General features: G+C 49.3%; 1 protein-coding gene across 4 annotated transcripts in view; it reads right to left on the bottom strand.

Moving 5' to 3' along the window:
* The window catches only part of GNE (glucosamine (UDP-N-acetyl)-2-epimerase/N-acetylmannosamine kinase), a 77,997-nt gene extending 73,714 nt beyond the window's left edge, over positions 1-4,283 (bottom strand). For 3 of the 4 annotated variants that reach the window (XR_005600466.1, XM_039544771.1, XM_039544769.1), the window contains exon 1: positions 4,136-4,283. Coding sequence is in view for 2 of the 4 variants with exons in the window: in XM_039544771.1 (XP_039400705.1) it covers positions 4,136-4,276 (141 nt within the window). In the remaining 2 variants the exon portion in view is untranslated. Of the gene's footprint in view, positions 1-3,931; positions 3,948-4,135 lie in introns of those variants that run through there. The other variant, XM_039544775.1, reaches the window with a different exon arrangement.
* Positions 4,284-20,020: the final 15,737 nt, after the last annotated feature.

Raw genomic sequence — 20,020 nt, 5'->3', positions numbered from 1 at the left:
GATCGTCTACTGATAGTTCTTCATGATTTTTTTAAGTTTAAATTGTCAAGTAATCATGAAAGAGAAATTATCTTGCTGGTCATACAAGCTGATAGTAAGAAATGCAGCATCACACTGCGTCTTGCTGCCCTATTTTATATTTCACATTTTTAATCCAGATCCAAGGGCCCTGGTGAACTGTAGCTCAGTTCTGAGAGGCAATGTGATCTAGTGGATGGAGCACTGGGCTGGGACTCGGGAGACCTGTGTTCTATTTCTCACTCTGCCACTGGCTTGCCAGGTGACCTTGGGCAAGTCACTTCCCCTCTCAGTGCCTCAGTTTCCCCTCCCACCCTTTGTCTGTTGTGTCTACTTACACCGTATAAATTCTTCAGGGCAGGGCCTGTTTCTCACAGTGGTGAAATCCTGGCTCCACTGAAGTCAATGGGACTTTGGCCATTGCCTTCAATAGGATCAGGACTTCTCTGTTTGTGCAGAAGCTGGCACAGTGGACTTGGGGCCTCTTGACACTCTCATATACAAATAGTAATAATAATAATTTAGCAGACATCAGAGAGATCAGCCAGTAGCAAATTTGACCAGTAAGAAATCAGTTTTAAAGGTAACTTCCCCCCGCCACCACTGAACATTTAAAAATCAATGCTGGTTATTATATAGTCACTGTTGATAGAGCGGGATTAGGAGTCTACTTGGTTATATTAATTTCGTAAAAGTTATGAGTATTCATTTTCTTTCCCCAGGTCAGTAACTATATTGCCAGTCCTACTCTGGATATAGGATTTTCTCCAAACATACCGATTATCAATACAACACATGCGTGCCTCTCTTTAATTTGCATGAAAGATACCCGGCTATTTTAAAAGGCTGTGCACAAAAGCATGAAGATCTTCATTATGCCCATATGCCTCTTTTGCGTCTGAGTCCCCGGATCTTCTTAGGCAGCCTAAAATGGTTGCAAAGAGTAGGACACGCTGCATGTTTCTAATGGGTGGCTGGGCACAGTGGGAGGCACCCCCTACATGGTGCAGAAAGCTCTAGGAGACATTGTGTCTCTTTCTGAGTGCAACATGGAACTCCCTGTGGGGCAGACTGGCTTCAGATTGCTCCTAACAAGGGCCAGGAATTCACTGCTACAATCTGGCCGGTAGGGTATAATCCAGCTCTGACCGAAATCAGTGGGAGTCTCTCCACTGAAGTCCATGGAAGCTGGATTGGGTCCTTAATGCACTGTTAGGGTAGGATGTGTTTTATCTCCTATCTGAACAAGGTCATGATAATAAACCAGTGTTTATTATTGCAGAACATCATTTATGAAGGAAGCCAATTTCATTTCACTTTCAAATCCTAACAGCGTTGCTAGATCACGCTGGTTTTATAAATGATGACAGCCATGCTTAATTTGTAATGAAAGAGGTGCCAAGGTTCAAGCAATTAGGTGCCAGGGTTTAAACAATTTTTTTTTCATTCGTAACTGATGCAGCAAGCCCAGAGGGGCCGGGGCTCTGAACTGCCAGGCCCAGAGGGGCCAGGCTCAGCCCTGGCACAGATTAAGCCCTATATGACAGATACCATGCCGCAGCCCTTTGCATCAAAGCTGGTATCAAGTTAAACAGGCCTTTCTGTTTGTTTGTTTTTTAAAAGGAAGACTGGCTTTTGTTTAGATCTTAAATAGAATTATTGCAATGGCAGGTATTTAGCAGACACGCCCCCCCGATTTACTACGTGTCCTGTGATAAGCTCTGATCCTCCAGTGGGCTAGTGTTAATATAGGGGAAATCCACAGCTGTACAGGCTTTGATGTGGAAGCCTGGGCCATAGACACATGGTTTGTTTATGTTAGAACACGTGTCATGTTTCAAGTGGTGGCATTTGTTTCTCTTGGAGGGTTGGGAGTTCCCGGGCCTCCTTCCTACCCCAGTCCTAAAATGCTAAGTATTTTTGTTGTCCTGCTTGGGAATGAAAAGGGATGGATCTAGCTCTCCTGAGGACCTAAGTATTGCTCCAAGCACTAGCCAGAGGCTGACATATAACACCTACATCAAAGTAGCTGTCTTAGCTTAAATTCCCAATGCTATTGCAGACATAATAGGAGCTGAAAATGCTCTTAATGCAATGGAGCAGAGGCTAGGCTTGAACATTCAGATTCTGGGAGGACAGAGTGGCAGGTGTGGGTGTGAATGTCACTTCCCTGACCTCCCTGCACAGATCCTGAATACTTAGGGTCAGATCCTCAGCTGGTGTAAATCGGTGTAGCTCCACTGATGTCAGGGAAGCTATGCCAGTTTACACCAGCTGAGGATCCAGCCCATAGGCTCTACATGGATGGAGGGAATGTCACCCTCAGTACACTGAGCGTGGGCACATCGGTGTCTGTTTCAGTAGGACAGTACAGTTCACACCGTGGCACAGAGCAGTATCCGGGTATTACAGCAGCGGAGCCAGTACTAGCATCTCCAACCCAGGGAAGGCACAGCAACGCCTCCTGGGCTCTTGAACAGCTGAAGACTTCTGCCCTCTGCTGTCTGGCTGTTTGCTCCAACTCTCTCCTTCCTCTTCATCTCAGTTTGACTTCACTCCTGCCTCTCTTACCTGCTTCTCCTCTGTTTCCTCACCCCATTTCCCTTCCCATTTAACTGATCTCCTCCTAACTAACCCCCCCTCCCAAAAAATTGTGGAATTAATACAGCTTACAATATTTGTCTATCCCTTCCCCACCCAGGCTGTCTGGTTGAATTTGATTGTAAACTTTCCAGGCAGGTATCATCTACTATTGTACAGCGCCTGGCACAATGGGGCCCCATTCTGCCTCAGGCACTGCCATAACAAGCATAATTACTATTTTTTATTATTATTATTATTAACACCATGCTTGGAATCTGAGTCTGCTACACTCCAAGTGCTACCAACAGAGCAGCATAACTGAAATCTTTTCAACCCAAGGAGTACGGGGCAGGATGGAGGGAATCACTTGATATGAAATAAACTGCCAGCTTTAGGAAGTTGCCAGATGTCCCAGCGTCTGGCTTTAGACTAAAACAGATGGAAATAGATGCTGTATAACGAGGCTACTACTTTGCACAGTGCCTTTCTTCCAAGGATTTCGATGTGCTTTACAAACCAGTTACCTTGAACCTCACAGCAGCTAATCACTGTCACCATATGACAAATGAAGAAACGGAGGCACAAGAAAGCTAAGTGACTTGTCCAAGGTGACACATGAAGTCTGATAGGAGCTGGGGGGCGGGGAGAGAATCCTGGCCCTATGGAAATCAATGGGAACCTCATTTAATTCAGCAGGGCTGGTATTTCATCCAGCTCTCCCAGCTCTCAGGCCTGTGTTTTAAGCACAGGGCCATCCTTCTTCCCCTAATATTTTCACTCCCTAACAACATTTTCGTAAGATTTATCTCCCTGAATGACAGATGACACAACAGCAACACTATGAATTTTTCGTGCTTGCGACTTCTTGTTGTTGCTGCGTGGAAATGGCTTGTGACAAAAACAGGTGACTTTCCCAAGTCTCCTGCTTGCCACAGATTATAATAAAACTCATTCAAACAAACAAACAAACCACAACAACCCGGCACAAATCAGCACAAGGCAGAGCACTTCCCCTTTCTGCAGCCTGGGGATTAATTTACTCCAGTGACCGGTGTCAGATTTGGTCAGTTAAGAAAGCAAAGACAGCAGGGTCATAAAGCAGCCACGTAACTTAACAAGCAAGTCAAATTCCTGTGGGTTTTTTTTAAAGCCATCTCCCTACTTTAGTATCTCTCTCTCTCTCTATTCCTGGCCATTGCTCCTTTGTTTGGAAACAGATCTGCCTCACATGGCTGAGAAGAGGAAAGTGAGTAAGACAAAGCCCGCTCCATTCATGTCTTGCCATTGTGGCCGCAAAGGGGGGAAGAATTAAAAAAAAAACCCCAAACACCTTTATCCATGTTCCGCCTCCACTGGAGCAGTGCACATGCCAGCCCTTGATTCCCCGCATTGCAATAGCTGAGAGAGGCAGGATGCTCCACCGCCCATTCAAGCCAGAGCAGCCACGTTGAAAGCAGATGCTCAGTTATCCTGGGTCCCCCCCCCCCCCTCCCGCGCCTCCAGGCTCGCTCTGCTCCTGCGAGCTCTCACTTACATGCGGCCCTCCGACGCCCTGCTGCCTGCGAGGATGCACGTTGGAGCCCATCCTGCCGAGCCTGGCTCGGTGCCCCACGGCCTGGCTCAGGGAGCAGAGCAGCTGGTTCCTCTCCGGCTTCAGCTGCCACCTGAATTCCATCCCGGGCCAGAAGCCCCGCCCCTCTGCCAGTCAGGCGGGGGCTCTGAGTCATTCACAGATTCCTGGGCTGGACAGCAGCTGAGTCTCTTCTCCCCCCTTCCAAGCCGGGGGGGAAACAGGCTGATTTTACTTTTCCACTGAAATCATTGCAGCCTCTTCAGCTGCCTGGAGCCGCCAAGGAGCAACTCGTGCCAGGCTGCCCTTCCTGAGAGCTGGCTGGCTGAGAACGCCTGGTTTGTACAGTCTCAGCACTATCGGCCCCTTCCGGGCCAATGCTTTTCGTTGGCACGTTGAATCTTCAGCAGTTGTTACACATGCTTCTAATCTTCTGAAAACCTAGAGAAAACAATACTCTGCTGGGCATCACGACACCATAACGATACCTAGTTCTTCTAGAGCACTTTTTATCCATAGAGCTCAAAGCACTTTACATTGTCCCCATTTTACAGATGGGTAACTGAGGCCCAGGGAGGTGAAGTGACTCCCTCAACATAAGAGTATAAGAATGGCCCTACTGGGTCAGACCAAAGGTCCATCTAGCCCAGTATCCTGTCTTCCGACAGTGGCCAGTGCCAGGTGCCCCAGAGGGAATGAACAGAACAGGGAATCGTCAAGTGATCGAAGGTCACACAGTAGTTTAGTAACAGAACCCAGGTTTCCCAAGTCCCAATCCAGTGCACTATCCACTAGGCAACAGTGCCTCCCTTTGAGGCAAGGCTGTCTCAGGAGAGGACAGTGAAATCTGAAACACCCCATTTTCAAAAATGGAGGATGTGTGTGTGTGTGTGTGTGTGTGTGTGGTTCTGCAGACAACACTCCATGTGTAGGTACATGACCACATTTGTGCATTCAGAGCCAGTACCAGGGTGCACCAATCAGGCAAATGCAGACACAGCAAAGGGACTCCTAGATGTTTAACTGGCCCCTTGAATGCACAGCTACCCTGTGTGCACACAGCTATAGGGTGACACTGGGAGGGGCTGGCCCAAGCCTGCCCCATGGCTGGCCTGAGCCCCCCACCCTCCCCGCGAGGCTGGGGTCGCTGAACTCTGCCTGCCCCACACAAGAGGCTGTCACTGGAGCTGTGCGTCCCCCGCTTCAAGGGGCTGGCATCTCTGCTCACCCCCTCCACACTGCACCCCACTTTTTTTGACAAAAGTGGGCATTTGTCCCATTTGCTCTTGCCAACTGACCAAGTCACATGACAAGACAAATGCCCACTTTTGCCAAAAAAGCCAGGGGAGCCGGGACAGAGCTTAAAAAAGGGACCGTCCAGGCCAAAACGGGACATATGGTCACCCTAAGCTACAGCAACTGAGTGTGCAGCTGTGAGCTTGCCTTTGTGCAGCCATTCTCAATGAATGCAGAGACCAGCTCATTGGTGGTGGTGGTGGTGGTGGGGGGGGGGTGACAGGAAAAGCTGAAGGGGTTGTGAAGGGAAATCCATGATGTTTTTGACCACATGCACCTGAGGGAAATGTTTATGAGACATGCCCAGAATTGTTCTGTTAGCAGTTCGGCTCCACCGCTGTTTTCATACTGCTGATTAGAGCTGCTCGCGACAGGGCACTGTGTTCAGAGTGACAGAGGCACCCTGGCTCCCAACTCCCATAGTAGTAGACAGGACTGTGAGATCACAACACACGGCGCTAGTCTTGCTTCCTCTTTCCATCATTAAAAGGAACTCAAATTGCCATTGATCAGAATGCTAAAGGGTATTTTTGGTATCATTGTCTGAGCTATTTCCTCTCCCTAAGAGCCCTGGGATGCTGTATGTGCTCCAACGCTTCTGGAATGGGTGGATTGACAGGCATTTTGATAAGTCTGGGCTCAGACCCCTTCCCAATCCCATGCCTTGCTATGGGCCTTTTGTGCTACTCAGAGCTTTGTGCAAAGGACCAGGGTTTGGATCTGTGTGCTGACAGGAGACCATCAGACAACAGTAATTATTGTTGTAGGCGCGAGAGAGCTTTGAACTGGCTGTTCTAGGGCCTTTTGAGCCAGTCCAAGTCTAATGGAATAGTTTGCTGGGGCTTTATTACTTCTGTCTCTGGGTTATTTTGATGACTGTTAATCACATGGACTTTTTGTTCTGTGTTTGTACAGCACATAGAACAGGTCCATGATTACAGCTCCTAGACGTTACAATATCGGTCTTCTTCTTTCTTGCCACTGACCCAGTCAGCATCGGTGACTTTTATAGCCTTCTTCCAAAACTCATGCTCATATGCCAGGCTGTTGTGCACATTGGATATCCAGTCTATGTACCGAGTCTTTGGTGTCCCCCTGCTCATCTTCTGTTGAGTCACTGCAAGAACCACCCTACTGATAGAACCTTCCGGTCTCCACTGGATCTGCTCATACCAACATAACCTAACATAACTCAACTTGTCTTCAACTGGAGCAACCCAGGTCACGCCCCTTACAACCTAGTTACATTTCCTGTCACGGAACGGTCAACCATTTGACCAGGGGTAGGCAACCTATGGCACGCGTGCCGAAGGTGGCACACAAGCTGATTTTCAGCGGCACTCACACTGCCCAGGTCCTGGCCACCGGTCCGGGGGGCTCTGCATTTTAATTTAATTTTAAATGAAGCTTCTTAAACATTTTAAAAACCTTATTTACTTTACATACAACAATAGTTTAGTTATATATTATAGACTTATAGAAAGAGACCTTCTAAAATGTTAAAATGTATTAGTGGCACGCAAAACCTTAAATTAGACTGAATAAATGAAGACTTGGCACACCACTTCTGAAAGGCTGCCGACCCCTGCATTTCACCATCTCGATATCTTCATTGCCATAGGGCAGAGCACACGCATTTCCTTTCTTGTGGCAAATAAGAAATAACTTGGATTTATGTGAACTACACGTGTCCTTCCAGCTGTTATCTTGGCAAGCCCTTGTGGCATAGGCTAATAAATAGGAACTCACCTTCTCTCACTATGCACCTGAGTGAGAGTTGGGAATCTTGATTATTTTTTAATCTTCTTCCTTTGAGGTATCACCAGGCCAGGCAGGATCCCAGATTTACTGGTCGAGTGATCTGCTCCAGTGTCACAAACCCCGTTTCCCTTCTCTCGGAAGGATCTGGATTCATAAGAAGTGCTAGAGATAAACTTTAACTTTGTTCACTTGTTTTAAAAAAACACGATAATAAAACACAGACACAATCATTCATACTATAAGAACAAATACGTATCATGAAAAGGTCAGTAGTGCAATACTGTGCACCATTTAAATCCTAAAGCTCTCAAAAAACAGGTTTAAGTGCACATGAATGGGCTGTCTGCCCAGTGAATTTCACCCCATATGAATAGCACCTACTAATCCACACCTAATCATGTAGATTAAGACGGCAGACCATAATATACTGTGTACATTAAAAAATGTACTTTGCTCAGCATCCTTAAATATGTTCCTCAAAACCCAACAATAAACCAACAGGCAATGGGGATCTCTTGCCGACACTCAGTGAAATCCTGGCCCTGTTGAAGTCAATGGCAAAACTCCTCTTTATTTCAGTGGGGGCCCCAAGACTTCTTTCACCTATGAGCGAAAGCTAGTTTGGTCCAGAGTAGAACAGCCATTGTCAAATTGCACCTAGCAGCCAGGATCTCTGGCACAAAGAGAGAAAGTTTTTGATTTGTAGGACGATGATTTGGGGGCAGGGGCGCTGGGACAATTTGTATAGTGGGGGTGCTGAGAGCCCCTGCATCAAACTGTAAACCCTGGATATAATGGAAACCACTTCATGCCAGGGGGTGTGGCAGCACCTCCAGTACCCCTAGTTCCAGCACCTATGTTTGCAGGAGGTTTAGTGGTTCTCAGTTTATTCTATATCACAACCCCCTTTTCTATACCAGGACCCTTTCCTATCCGGATGTAGCCAGGATTGCCCTCCCATTTAGCAATATGGGACGGGCAAGGGGTTCATGACCCCCTGTCACCTGTCTGCAACCCTCCTAGGGGTCACCACCTCCAAGTGCAGGACCCTGGGTTTTTTTCTCCCATCATATATACATACGCACATGTGTGTATTTTGATGTTTATGTAATTTTAAAATGTTTTTTTGTGTGTAATAGACTTAGAGCTGCATTTGGACCCAGACTCATTACAAACAGTCTATTAAAAAGTGTGGGTTTTTGGTAAAAACTGTCCTTTATGGTTCGACCATGAGGATGATTTAATCAGTCGAGTAACTTCAGGCCTCCTGAAGCCCAGGTTTTCCAGCAGAGCATTACAGGAACAAACAAACCCATTCTCTCTAATTTACCAGCATACTTTCCCACCCTGGCTCAGAGTTAAGACTCTTATTCTCCAAAGGTCACTGAGAGTTCATATGACATAATGAGAACTTCAGTTCCAGCCATTCCAATGATTTGTCTCCTACAGGAGATTTACATCAGTCTGAAGTTACGGCCTCAATGTAAGTTCTTTCATCTGTCTTGAATGCTTGCTTAACGCCCTGTGAGTCTGTCAGGGACCCAGCCCCTGATCCTTGGAGCAGTGCCATATTAGCCTGAGCTCACCTGGAGAAGGCCTCCTGCTGTTCTTTGAGTCAGAGGAATGACGATGCAAAGATCTATGAAAGGCAAAACTCAAGGGAAGGGAACTCAACGGGCACTGGCCATGGATTGAGTCTCTTTCTCAATGTGCTCGGATTTACATCGAACAAAAACAGACAAACAGCGTTTCGAACAGGCATTAAAAAAATGCTTTTGCAAAACTTACCAGGCCCAGCCATGTGGGTCTATGCACCAGCCTCCTCTTGGTATATGCAGATTGGGTAATTACACACTTTAATACCTGTTTACACATGCAGTGTCCCCGATGTGCACGCAAAGAGAAGTACGGACAAATGCTGGAGGGACAATTCAATGGCCCGAGGCAAATTTATGTGTCTGCAGGTGATGTCTACCTGCCCCAGCATCTGTTCTGTGTCTTTTCTTGTTTTCAGTGTAATAGCTGGGCTTTCTTTAGCTTCACACATGCCATAGTTATATCAGTGTTGCTCTTTAAGGGACACATGTGGTGTATATTTACTGCCTATGAATGGTGTTAGATGGGCGGGCCTGGAGAATGCAGCCTTCTATTTAGCCAGCAAATGGTGCAGTGTGAGCACCCAGGGCCAGTTTCTCCACACCGTCCCACCTGTGTACATCCCTGGACTTGGAGGTCACCACCTATCATGGTGAAAGTTCCTTCTCCTCACTCATCTACTTCGTCCCTTCTCCGTCGGGACGGCAGACAAGGCTACCCCTTTGTGGTGTCCCTTTTTATTTACGATGCGGACAGCTGTCCACTGGCAATCGGCCTTGTCCACCAGTTAGTTTCACATAGGCCAGCAAAGAGCCAGCTGGTGATCACCGGCTACATGAGCTGGATTCCAAATGGAAGGACTAGAAGTGAAAGGCTTTAGACATCACATTGCTGTCGTGCTGAGCCACCCAGCAGCCCCACCACTGTGTCATGCCTGGTGCTTTTCCAGGAAGAGCCAGTGAGAGGGTCATTAAGAAAAACCCATTTCTGCAGCGTCCCAAGGACAAACTGTATTTTAAAAACCAATGGACCGTCCAGGAGGGCAGGTTGTAGCTCACTGGAAACGGTAACTAGCTGGCCACTCACAGCGGACTGTAAAACCAGTTCAGACAGGGGCTACAGGCCCACCAAAGAGGAATGTTTTGTGCATGGAAGGGTCCCTTCTGCTGGGGAAAGTGAAAATATGCCTCATGTGCCCAGTGGGCTCCCAGCCAAGTGGAACAACAGAGCTTCCTGGGTCCCAGTGAGAGAGCGCCGGGAGGATAAAGGAGAGAAGAACAGGAGTCCCCCACCACCAGCATGATGAGATGCAGAGAGGGAAGGAACCCTCGCTGGCCCTGCAGCATGCCTGCCTGCCTGCTATGGAACGGTAACAGGCTTGGTGTGACGACAGTCCACCGGGGTTTGGACGCGTGACCTCCAGAGCTAGCGCCAAGCTTGGGCTGCATCAACACACCCTCATCTGCCAGCTGGGAGCCAGATCTCACTGTCATTTGGGAAAAAATAACTCCTGCTTACCAGCAGAATGGTCCATCACACTGGCTCCATGGAGGGAAATAAAGAAGCAGAAGGCCGCCCTCTTATTCCCCTCCAATTTAAGGGGTAGGCACCCAGTGGGTCCCAGTGCAGGGAAGACAGCAGATTCTGTAGGGCTGCTACTTCCTCTCCTGCGCAGGTGGCTGGGGAGTGGATGTGCAAAGGGTGGGGAATGGCGGAGCCAGGCCAGCACAACTGAGCTGGTCTGCATGGGCGAGCCGGGGAGAAATCAGCTGTTGGTATACATCAGGCGCAGGATACTTGCCTCCTGGTGCAGGAGGGGAGCCACGGAAGGGAACAGTGAATGTGGGTGTGTCTGCGCAGCAGCTGGGAGATGCGATTCCCAGCTTAGGTAGACATACATGCGCTAGCTCGAGGGCTGCTAGTGCCTAAAAATAGCAATGTGGGCACAGCGGCATGGGCGAGCTGCTGAGCGCCTGTCGGAGAGCTAACATGAGCCACCACCCACGCTGAGCGGGCCACGCTGCTATTTCTAGGCTCTAGCTTTATCAGAGCTAGTGGGTACCTCTGCCCCTGCTGGGAATCACACCTCCCAGATGTACCCTCGGAGAGCCACCTCCTGTCCCTGCCTTGCTCCTGGAGCAGCACGGCTCCGCCCCGGCACGGGGCAGATTACACAGTGACAAGCAGCCCAACAGAATTGCTTTAGGAGGGAACGGTCACCTACTTTATAGGAATCCAGGTGACCTTGGGGCTCCTGGATCACCTGCTTTGGAGTCTCCTTGTCTAGAGCCCAGCTTTGTTTCTGCTCTCTTCCAGTTCACTTCATTCTCCCCTTTACGCCTGCGTTGTTTCTCCTGTTTAATCACCCTGTTTGTGTTACTAGAGTCTCAAGTCCCATGGGAGTTTTACCACTGAGTTCAGTGGGACTCAGATCGGGCCCTTGCTTTATCAGAAGGTTGCTCTTGTGACTAAGTGCTGATACTCACATGGGGACTCTCCCAACCCACAGCCAGCGGGGCAGGAAGCGAACTGTTAATTTTAACTTTGCATGACCTTTGCTGTGATACAGATCGCTTGGCTTTGGGGCAAGAAACACCAGAACCTGCTTTTCCATTGACTCACTCTGCAGATACATCAGAGGTGAGTGGTTAATAGCACATTTCTTGAAACACTCGTTTTTCCTGTCTGCGATTAACCTTGCTCTCCCTGTCTTTTCCTCTCACGCTCTGGCCTGAGAGAGCCCATTTCTCTTGGTCCGTGACACTGCATTTTAAAAATGACCCAGGCATTCTTAACAGAAGTTTAGTAAGCGCTAAGCTAAGAGTCACTGCCACTGCAGGACAATTTGTTTAAATTATTTTGACGTTTGCCTTTTCTGATCCATGAGCTGAAGTGCAGTTACATTTGATACTTTATGCTTGGAATGGATTTTAATAGAGAAAAAAAAACCTGAAGAGTCTATTGAAGAGAACAATTTAGACATTTGTTATAGTGACTTTAGTCCGTGACGACATTAAAAGCCAACACTAGCAATCAGTTCCCATACGCGGTGATGTGTGGGACGCCATAGATTTTCTCCTGTGTGTAAAATAGGAGATTCCGAGACCACTGTGGGGAAAGCGGTTTGGAAATGTTCACCTTTTAATAGTGGACACTGTACTGATACAACTGAAACCCATGTGAGCGCTGGAGCCAATCAGATGATCAGATTCTGTTGCTCTGACACTAAGCCACGGTTGACTCTTGTCGCACATTTGGATTATGACCAGCTCCTCTTCTCTTTTATACAACGGGGGTAATTTGAATCAGGAGGCCTTTCCATTTACTTCACACCGTTTGTTAGACCAGCCTGGGCGTAACCCCTCAGAGAGGTTCTACAGCAGGGGTGGGGAACCTTTTATCTATCAGGGGCCATTGACCCACAGAAAAAAAATCAGTCTCGGGCTATACACAGCTCCATGGGTGGGGGTGGGGGTGGAGAGGACACGGAGGCTTGGGGCTTCTCCTTGGCTCCAGGATGAGGCCAGAAATGAGGGGATCAGGGTGCGGGAGGAGGCTCCGGGCTGGGGCAGGGGGTTGGGATGTGGGAGGGGGTGAGGGCTTCAGCTGGGGGGTGTGGGCTCTGGGATGGGGCTGGGGCCAAGGGGTTTGGAGTGTGGGAGCGCGGCCAGGGCTGGGGCAGGGGGTTGGGGTGCGATAGGAGGTTCAGGGTGTGGGCTCCAGGAGGGAGTTTGGGTGTGGGAGGGGGCTCAGGGCTGGGGCAGGGGGGTGGGGTGCAATAGGAGGTTCTGGGTGGGGGCTCCCGGTGGGAGTTGGGGTGTGGGAGGGGGCCCTGGGCTGGGGCAGGGGGCTGGGGTGCGATAGGAGGTTCAGGGTGCGGGATCCAGGAGGGAGTTTGGGTGTGGGAGGGGGCTCAGGGCTGGGGCAGGGGTTGGGGTGCGATAGGAGGTTCAGGGTGCGGGATCCAGGAGGGAGGTTGGGGGTGGGGGATCTGGGCTGGGGCAGGGGGTTGGGGTGCGATAGGAGGTTCAGGGTGCGGGCTCCAGGAGGGAGTTTGGGTGTGGGAGGGGGCTGAGGGCTGGGGCAGGGGGTTGGGGGGGTGAGGGGGTGGGGTCTGGGAAGGAATTAGGGTGTGGGAGGGGGGTCTGACCTGGGGCAGGGGGTTCAGGGTGCGGGCTCTGGCCAGGCGGCGCTTACCTCAGGTGGCTTCAAGTCAGCGGTGCAGCGGGGCTAAGACAGGCTCCCTGCCTGCCCTGGCTCCGTGCTGCTCCCGGAGGTGGCCAGAGGGGCCAGGGGGCCCTGTGCAGTGCGCGTTGCCCACACCCGCAGGTGCTGCCTCTGCATCTCCCATTGGCCGCAGTTCCTGGCCAATGGGAGCTCTGGAGCTGGTGCTGGGGGCACAGGCAGTGGGCGGAGCTTCCCTGATCATCCCTGCTCTTAGGGGCCGCAGTGACATGCCACAGTCAGACGTGTGGAGCCGACTGGACTTTTAATGGCCTGGCAACCCTCGTTCCCCCCGCAGTGGGGCAAGCCGGCACTTGCAGCTTCAGCCCCGTGGGGAGACGCCGAGACTTGCTGCGGGCCAGATGAAATGAAGCATTAGGCCAGATCCAGCCCGTGGACCGTAGGTTCCCCACCCCTGTTCTACAGCTACATAAGGAGCTCTCTCAACATGGCCACTCTGAAGTGTGGATACAGGCTAGATCCCCAGCTCCCCTGTGTGCTCAGACAAGTTCTCCCACAATTCACAGGGAAAGAATTTGAGAGGTGCAGCTTAGTGGAGCACAAAGAACCGGAGGGGCTGGACACCTCTGAAGTCTTAGTGCCGCATCTGAGTGAATGTAGCCCCGGTGTGGACACAGCAGCTTGAGTATTATTCAGTGTGGCCACTCTCACTTGAGCTTGGCTAACTCAAGAAGAGTAACTTGAGTGAAGATAACTCAGGTTATGGCTGAAGTGAAGACAGACCCAAGTCATTCTAGTTTTGCCCTGTTCTCATTTGAGGACGCCCCCCATACTTAGATTCATAGATACCCAGGCCAGAAGGGACCATTTTGATCATCTAGTTTGACCTCCTGTATAACACAGGCCAGAGAACTGCCCCAAAACAATTCCTAGGGCAGATCTATTAGATAAAACATCCAATCTTAGTTTTAAAATTGTTGGGGAGGATTCTTCATCACTGACCCTTGGAAAGTTGTGCCAATGGTTATTTACATCTTATTCCCGGTCTGAATTTGTCTGGGTTAAACTTCCAGCCATTGTACCATGTTACACCTTTCTCTGCTAGGTTGAAGAGCCCATTATTAAATATTTGTTCTCCGTGTAGGTGCATATAGACTAATCAAGTCACCCCTTAGCCTTCATTTTGTTAAACTAAATAGATCCAGCTCCTTGAGCCTCTCACTAAGGCAGGCTTTCTAATCCTTTAATCGTTCTCTTCTCTGAACCCCCTCCAACTCATCAACATCCTTCTTGAATTGTGGGCACCAGAGCCGGACAGCAGCGGTCTCACCAGGGCCAAATCCAGAGGTAAAATAACCTCTCTGCTCCTACGCAAGATTCCCCTGTTTGTGCACCCCTGGATTGCATTAGCCCGTTTGGTCACAGCCTCACACTGAGAGCCACTATTCCACTGATTATCCACACCCCAAATCTTTTTCCGAGTCACTGCGTCCCAGGGTACAGCTCCTGTTCTGTGTTCCTAATCTGAATGCTGCTGTGCTTTCGAGCTGTTCTCCCTGGTGCCTATGGCCAGACCTTAGTCACTCAGTGCAAAGGGAGCGAAAGGTCGGTGGGGCTCAGTTGTGCCCTGGCTTACACCCAGTTGCAACCCTATTTTTGCCTTCTGTTGGCCTCAAACAGCTGAAGAAACACTAGGATTTTTAGGTATCAGAATAAATACCTAAAAACCTCTAACAGCTGACAGGACCGATTAGCCCGGCTAACAAACACCTGTGTCAAAATGTGAAATCACCCTCAGGTTTACACCGTGACTAGACTAGGACTTGCGAGACCTGGAGTCTGTTCCCAGCTTTGCCACTGGCCTGTTAGGTGACCGTGGCCAAGTTACTGCCCCGTGCCTCAGTTTCCCCATTTGTAAAATGGGGAGAATGACACTGGCCTCCTTTGTAAAGTGCCTTTAGATCATTGAGAATAGCTTGGCATTCTATAGGAGCTGATCCAAAGCCCACTGACTTCCATGGGCTTTGGATCAGGCCCTGATAATGTGTATACACAACTATTTTTGCCAGAGCAATGTATGCTGCTAGTTTACCACACAAGCTGCGTGGTGCCAGAAAGAGGAGTCATTAAACTTGCGTGACTAACATGAAAAGCTTTAGGCCCTAGCTGAACCTGTAGGATACCTAGAGGTACCTGAGTAAACCGTGTTCAGGAAGGGTTCACAGGGCTTACACAGCCTGAGCTGGGGATTGGTCCTGCTTTGAGCAGGGGGCTGGACTAGATACCTCCTGAGGTCCCTTCCGACCCTGAGATTCTATGATTCTGTGAGCTGGAATTCATTGCAGATACCAACCCAACAAGGAAGTGGAAAATGCTGTATTTGTACAGATGTACATTACAGTAAGGAAGCAGCATGGCTGAGAGGATGGCATTGGAGTTATCTTCAAAGGATTCAATAGATTTCTGTGCTTTATTAAAAAAACCCATCATTTGTTTATTGAATAATAGTACTTTTGAACACAGCATAACACCAATAGACAGTATCTTACAGCTCTGCTGTTTCTCTGATGCTAGATAAAGGCAAACAGGCATGAGAAATACTTGGGTAGACTGAAGTGCATAGCCCAAAGAAAATAATGCCAGTGGTAAAGCACTCTCTGAGAGCATGTGACTGCATGAAGCAATCATGAGGTCTGAGCAACCCTGTACTGGCAGGCAAGTCAGGCTCTTAGACACACTTGCAACTGATCGTTTAAAGAGCCTGCGGGATAGTAAAAACTCTTATAGCTTTCAGCTGCCACCAAGATGGCGCAAGGTAACTTTAACTGGGCTTCAGCTAATTCCAGAATCAGGCCTGGTAAAGGGAAGGAAGGCACAATACAGCCACCCCTGCACTCTGTCCCTATATCACCTGTGCTGGATGCTGTTCTGACACAGCAGAGGATCTAGCCAAGGTCTTATTACTCACCCCAGCCACCTCAGAACTGTGATCTTTTCAGTCTTTAGATGAGACTGCAATAGTCATGGTGAAACAGCTCAGATTCCTATTGCTTTCAAGTTACCAGCTCCTCTCACCTTAGCTAGGGCCAAAAGACAATGCTGGAAGTCCTTAGCCAACACTGGCAGAACACAGTCTGGCTTTGAAGGTCACCTGGGATGCTTGGCTTTGATAACCTCCAGCAGGAGAAGATTCTATCCTACTGCTTTGATGCCGTCAGACCAATACTGCTCTTGCCTGTTTTGAGGGGAAGTCCATGACTTTTTCCACTCCTGAAAATACTTGGCAAGTGGGGTGGGGAGGGGGGGGAATTTACATGCCCACGAAAAACTAAAAACTTTGTGTAAGAGTCTTGATATACAGCATAGCAGCTATACTATTACCGCGTGTCACAACGCACGTACACTTGCCATATGACAATAATGCCTTGAACTCCAATAGGCCCTGTTATCAGAAGGACTCTGAGGCCTGATCTACACTATGATTTTAGGTCGAATTTAGCAGCGTTACCTTGATTTAAACTTGCACCTGTCAACACGACAAAGCCCTTTTTTTTACTTAAAGGGCTCTTAAAATAGATTTACTTACTCCACCTCCAATGAAGGGATTAGTGCTGAAATCGGCCTTGCTGGGTTGAATTTGGGGTAGTGTGGATGCAATTCGACAGTATTGGCCTCCGGGAGCTATCCCAGAGTGCTCCATTGTGACCGCTCTGGACAGTGCTCTCAACTCAGATGCACTGGCTAGGTAGACAGGAAAAGTCCCACGAACTTTTGAATCTCATTTCCTGTTTGGCCAGCGTGGCGATCTGATCAGCACAGGTGACCATGCAGAGCTTATCAGCACAGGTGACCATGGAGTCCCAGAATCGCAAAAGAGCTCCAGCATGGACCGAATGGGAGGTACAGGATCTGATTGCTGTATGGGGAGACGAATCCGTGCTAGCTGAACGCCGTTCCAGTAAACGAAATGCCAAAACATTTGAAAAAGTCTCCAAGGGCATGAAGGACAGAGGCTATAACAGGGACTCACAGCAGTGCCGCGTGAAAATTAAGGCGCTCAGGCAAGCCAACCAAAAAACCAGCGGCAAACGGCCGCTCCGGGTCACAGCTCCAAACATGCTGCTTCTATGATGAGCTGCATGCCATTCTAGGGGGTGCAGCCACCAGTACCCCAACCCTGTGCTTTGACTCCATCAATGGAGTAGGACGCAACACAGCAGCGGGTTTTGGGGACATGTTGATGAGGAGGTTGAAGATAGCTCACAGCAAGGAAGCGGAGAAACTGGTTTCCCCAACAGCCAGGATCTGTTTCTCACCCTGGACCTGGAGCCAGTACCCCCCGAACCCACCCAAGGCAGGCTCCCAACCCTGTAGGTGAAGAAGGGACCTCTGGTGAGTGTACCTTTGTAAATATTATACATGGTTTAAAAGCAAGCGTGTTTAATGATTAATTTGCCCTGGCATTCGCGGCCAGTACAGCTACTGGAAAAGTCTGTTAGTGTGTCTGGGCATGGAGTGGAAATCCTCCTGTTTGCTGGCATTCAAACAACATCTGTTCTTTATCTCTCCGTGTTATCCTCAGGAGAGTGATATAATTCATGGTCACCTGGTTGAAATAGGGTGGTTTTATTAAGTGGACATTCAGAGGTGCCTGTTCCTGTTGGGCTGTTTGCCTGTGGCTGAACAGAAATGTTCCCCACTGTTAGCCATGCAGTGAGGGGAGGGGTGAAGCCATCAAAATGCAACCTTGTAACAAAAGCACGTGTTATGTAATGTTAACAGCAAGGTTTACCGTGAAAGAATGTACCCGTTGTTCTCTAAAATGTGTCTTTTTAACTACCACTCTCCCTTTTTTTCCCTCCACCAGCTGCATATGTTTCTCCTTCCCAGAGGCTAGCGAAGATTAGAAGGTGAAAAAAGCGCACTCGGGATGAAATGTTCTCTGAGCTCATGCAGTCCTCCCACACTGACAGAGCCCAGCAGAATGCGTGGAGGCAGACAATGTCAGAGTGCAGGAAAGCACAATATGAACACGAGGAGAGGTGGCAGGCTGAAGAGAGTAAGTGGCAGGCTGAAGACGATAGGTGGCGTCAGCTTGCTGACAGAAGGCAAGAGTCGATGTTCAGGCTGCTGGAAGACCAAACTCATATGCTCCAGCATATGGTTGAGCTGCAGGAAAGGCAGCAGGAGCACAGACCGCCGCTGCAGCCCCTGTGTAACCAATCACCCTCCTCCCCAAGTTCCATAACCACCTAGATGCCCAAGAACGTGGTGTGGGGGCCTTCAGCCACTCCACCCCAGAGGACTGCCCAAGCAGCAGAAGGCTGGCATTCAATAAGTTTTAAAGTTTTTAAGTTTTAAAGTGCAGTGTGGCCTTGTCCTTCCTTCCTCCCCCACCCCACCCAGTGCTTCCCTCCTCCCAGGCTACCATGGCAGTTATCCCTCTATGTGTGTAATGAATTAATAAAGAATGCATGAATGTGAAGCAACAATGACTTTATTGCCTCTGCAAGCGGTGATTGAAGCAAGAAGAGGAGGGCAGTTAGCTTACAGGGAAGTAGAATGAACCAAGTGGGGGGAGGGTTCATCAAGGAGAAACAAACAGAACTTTCACACCGTAGCCTGGCCAGTCATGAAACTGGTTTTCAAAGGTTCTCTGATGCACAGTGCGCCCTGCTGTGCTCTTCTAACCGCCCTGGTGTCTGGCTGCGTGTAATCAGCGGCCAGGCGATTGCCTCAACTTCCCACTCTGCCATAAATGTCTCCCCCTTGCTCTCACAAATATTGTGGAGCACACAGCAAGCAGTAATAATGGGAATATTGGTTTTGCTGAGGTCTATCCGAGTCAGTAAACTGCACCAGCGCACTTTTAAACGTCCAAATGCACATTCTACCACCATTCTGCACTTGTTCAGCCTATAATTGAACAGCTCCTGACTACTGCCCAGGCTGCCTGTGTATGGCTTCATGAGCCATGGCATTAAGGGGTAGGCTGGGTCCCCAAGGATAACTATAGGCATTTCAACATCCCCAACGGTTATTTTGTGGTCTGGGAAGAAAGTCCCTTGCTGCAGCTTTTGAAACAGACCAGAGTTCCTGAAGATGTGAGCGTCATGTACCTTTCCTGGCCATCCCACGCTGATGTTGGTGAAACGTCCCTTGTGATCCACCAGTGCTTGCAGCACCATTGAAAAGTACCCCTTTCCGGTTTATGTACTTGCTGGCTTGGTGCTCCAGTGCCAAGATAGGTATATGGTTCCGTCTATCGCCCCACAACAGTTAGGAAATCCCATTGCAGCAAAGCCATCCACTATGACCTGCACATTTCCCAGAGTCACTACCCTTGATATCAGCAGCTCTTTGATTGCGTTGGCTACTTGGATCACAGCAGCCCCCACAGTAGATTTGTCCATTCCAAATTGATGCCTGACTGACCGGTAGCTGTCTGGCGTTGCAAGCTTCCACAGAGCTATTGCCACTCGCTTCTCAACTGTGAGGGCTGCTCTCATCTTGGTATTCTGGCACTTCAGGACAGGGGAAAGCAAGTCACAAAGTTCCATGAAAGTGCCCTTATACATGCGAAAGTTTTGCAGCCACTGGGAATCGTCCCAGACCTGCAACACTATGCGGTCCCACCAGTCTGTGCTTGTTTCCTGGGCCCAGAATTGGCATTCCACAGCATGAACCTGCCCCATTAACACCAGGATGTGCACATTGCTGGGGCCTGTACTTTGCGAGAAGTCTATGTCCATGTCTATGTCCTCATCACTCTCATCACCGCACTGCCGTCACCTCCTCACCTGGTTTTGCTTTGGCAGGTTCTGGTTCTGCATATCCTGCTGGATAATGTGCATGGTGTTTACAGTGCTCGTAACTGCCGAGGTGATCTGAGTGGGCTCCATGATCCTAGTGCTATGGTGTCTGCACTGAAAAAAGGCGCGAAACAATTGTCTGCCATTGCTCTGACGGAGGGAGGGGCGACTGACGACATGGCTTACAGGGAATTAAAAT

The sequence above is a fragment of the Mauremys reevesii genome, linkage group 6 (genome assembly GCF_016161935.1).
Source record: "Mauremys reevesii isolate NIE-2019 linkage group 6, ASM1616193v1, whole genome shotgun sequence".
Lineage (NCBI taxonomy): Eukaryota > Metazoa > Chordata > Testudines > Geoemydidae > Mauremys > Mauremys reevesii.
Note: the sequence above shows the minus strand (reverse complement) of the source record. Positions and strands in the feature narration are given on the sequence as shown.